The sequence below is a fragment of the Cervus elaphus genome, chromosome 20, assembly GCF_910594005.1.
Source record: "Cervus elaphus chromosome 20, mCerEla1.1, whole genome shotgun sequence".
NCBI lineage: Eukaryota > Metazoa > Chordata > Mammalia > Artiodactyla > Cervidae > Cervus > Cervus elaphus.
Window position 1 is genome coordinate 40818093 of NC_057834.1, and position 3254 is coordinate 40821346.

The 3254-nt window shown below is 50.3% G+C and overlaps 1 protein-coding gene across 1 annotated transcript; it reads right to left on the reverse strand.

Annotated features, from left to right (window-relative positions):
• Positions 1-363: 363 nt before the first annotated feature.
• On the reverse strand, positions 364-2579 carry LOC122677989 (putative small proline-rich protein 5). The gene is made up of 2 exons (XM_043878347.1): positions 2484-2579; positions 364-1185 (listed from the first exon to the last, which is right to left on the reverse strand). Exons 1-2 carry the CDS (start codon positions 2560-2562, stop codon positions 848-850), a joined length of 417 nt encoding a protein of 138 aa, XP_043734282.1. The 5' UTR covers positions 2563-2579; the 3' UTR covers positions 364-847.
• Positions 2580-3254: the final 675 nt, after the last annotated feature.

Consider the following 3254-nt stretch of genomic DNA (forward strand, 5'->3'; position numbering starts at 1 on the left):
TGTTCTTTGAATTACAACTTACTTGCTTCAATCCCCTTCTCTATTATGTAGTTCCTGGCTGAGGGTTCCCTTACTCTTTCTGCACCTTACAAGGATAAGGAATTTTTTTTTTTTTTTTTTGGCACATGGGCATCATATCCCCCTGTTTCTAAGGGGTGTTCTCATTGATCATGGTTGGGGGATGTGTTTGTATGGTGCAGAAGTGTCCATCTGGTCGCCTCACCTTGGCAAGACCACAGTAAATGTTTCTCAGCTCAGAAGTGCATCTCCCCATACCTTCTCCTCCACCTGCACCCACATACCTAGCCCTCCTAGGGCTCTGGGTTAGCAAACAGAATACAAATAATCAAACTGAGACATTAATGCCAGAAGAATTGTGTTTAATTGTTTGGAAAACAGGAGCAGCAAATGAAGGGTGTTAGAAAACGGCGTCTGGGCATGCTGCCCAAGTTTCCAAGAAGCCGACAGGGTGATGTAGATACATGTCAGCAAAGGTGAATAGTCGGTTTAGAACCAGATTCTCATCTGAGATGGAAATTGCAGCTGCTAATTAATAAGAGGTTGAGATCCGGGAAGCTGCCATCCTATTGTTGCCGCCTTTTCCCGAAGAGTGGCTGCCTCCAGGAACCGGGGGTGAGTGGGGCTGACAACTGACTGAGAGAGGGGAGTGGGCTTCATGCTCTCTGTTCTCCTGGTGGATTAGCCCTTGGCCTCATGCCTGAGCGTATTTCTTATTGGACTTCTGACACTGCTGAAGGGGTGAGTGCTTCTATTGGCACTTGGGGGCATAGGACTCCTTGCACTTGGGTAGAGGCTGGCAAGGCTCCTGGGTCTGCTGAGGCGGGGCTCAGCACTGCTTTGGTGAGGGGCAGCACTGCTTTGGTGGGGGGCAGCACTGCTTCGGTGGGGGGCAGCACGGCTGGGGTGGGGGGCAGCACTGCTTCGGTGGGGGGCAGCATGGCTGGGGCGGGGGGCAGTACTGCTTTGGTGGGGGGCAGCACGGCTGGGGCGGGGGGCAGCACGGCTGGGGTGGGGGGCAGTACTGCTTCGGTGGGGGGCAGCACTGCTTCAGTGGGGGGCAGCACGGCTGGGGTGGGGGGCAGCACTGCTTCGGTGGGGGGCAGCACAGCTGTGGGGGAGCACACTGCTTCTGCTTCTGCTGAGACATTCTGGGCCGGATGTGCACTGGAAGCAGAAAGACACAGAAGTGAGGAAGGCTGGAGCCTTAATGGGAGAACCTCCTGCCTTGTTCACACCCACCCCGCTTTGACCTTGCCCTGGTGGCTTCACTGACTTAAGGTGTGTGTATGCATGTGTGTGTGTCCGTATAAATTGTAGCTACAGTTTGTAAGCCATTTCAAGGTTTTTTGTTTTGCTTTGTTTTTTGAGACAAACATGGGAGGAAAGAAGGAGAGATGGAAGGGAGGAAAAGGGGAGAAGAGAAAGGGAGAGAGGTAGAAGAAAACAAAGATGTAAAAAGGGAGAGAAAGAGGAGAGAGAAGTAGAGAGTAAGAAAGAAAGACAGTGAGAAGGAGAACAAAAAGCAATCCACTGCCACAGCAAAAATTGTAGAATATAGAACCAGATTTCCTGGGAGCTGAGTCTTGGCTAAACCATTAACCAGCTGCGTGAGTTTGAGCAAGTTGCTTAACTTCTTTGTCCTTTTCTTAAGGTCATTGGAAGCATTAAATGAATATATAAGAATCCATACAGACAAACACACATACTTACACACATAGACATGTATATACTCACAATATGTATATATACACACACACAAGAATCAGCACGTGATGAGTACTGTTGTAAGGATTTTTGACTTATTAAGTCAATTTCTAACAATTTTAAAAGGCTAACAAGGAGCATCTTAACCGCTCTCTAAGAGAATTCGTAGAAAAGGAGAATCTAGAGACAAGGACCTTTTAGCTCAATGCTTAATTATAGTTGAGGAAAGCAAAACTCAGAGAGGGAAGTAATTGTTCCAGAAGCACTCTGCACAGGGGTCTGGAAGCAGCCGTCCCCAGCTCTCAGAGCAGGGCGTGGCCACAGCACCACATGGCCTTGTCCCTGCTGCTCTGAGCTCCCAGGGGCCTCCGTACCCCGATCCCTAAGGAGTTCTCCTTCTTCCCTGCATTTACCGTCCCCTTAAGGGCAGCTTTGCCCCTGAGCTGATTTCCTCCCTTTCATTTTACCCAGCCCTGCTCAGCACCTGGCCACACACAAACTCACACCTCACAGGCCGCCAGTAGCCTCAGGCACGGGCTTCTCGGCAGACCCTCCTCTCCCATCTCAACCCAACTTCTAGTACCCTTCAGCTGTTGACCTGCAGCCCAAGATAGGTTGGTCTGAAATGATACATAGGAGAGAAATGCCCAAGTGAGGCCTCTCTGACCAACCACCCAAATCTGTGGCCTCAGTTCCCAGCAGAGTTGGGACCATGTGGAGCCAGGCTTCCAGGAGAGGTGCTCCTTTGTCAGACTTACCTTCGTTCACTAGCTGCTGGAGTGTGGGGATGCTGAAGGATGCTGTGGGATGCTCTGAGCCTGTCCACCTTTTATACATCTTGAATCCCTGTCTGAGGCCATGAGGTGGCCCAGGATTGGGGCATCCTAATTAGGCCCTAGTCACAGTAGAATGTACCTTCCTCAAATTCCAGGTTTTAGTCACCTTCTAGGCTGGCAACTTCCCCCTTGGTTTGGCGGGACTTGGGGATGACGGTACCTTCACTCCGGCCCTTGCCCCACCTCCCCATCACTTTACAAGGGCTGGCTGCCTCGGATTTTCAAACCCACTCGTGACTTTTGACTTAGAACTTTGGCATGTGGGATGGTCCCAAGGAAGCATTTAGGACAGTGCTGGATGTGCTGGGGTGTGAGGGCAGTGTTCTGAGATGTTCCAGTTGATGGGGTGAGGGGTGGGCCAGGCAGGGTACACAGAAGAGCATTAGGGAAGTGACAACTGAGGGGTGAGCGGCTCTCTGGGAAACTCATTAAACTCATTATAGTTCTGAACTTGACTTAACCTGGGCTCAGAACCACATTCGGCCTGAACTGGTGAGAAAACAGGGCAAGCGGCTTTGGTTTTTCACCTTTGGTAATACAAGGGAAAAAATGAAGGCTGCAGCCCTCTGGCCTACCCACCACTGAGAAAACCATTAGGCTTCATTAAGAGAAACTGGGTGGTAACAATAAACAGTACCTATCTCTTTATCCTTTTACATATGTATAAAAGGGTTCTCAGGGTTCTCAGGAAAA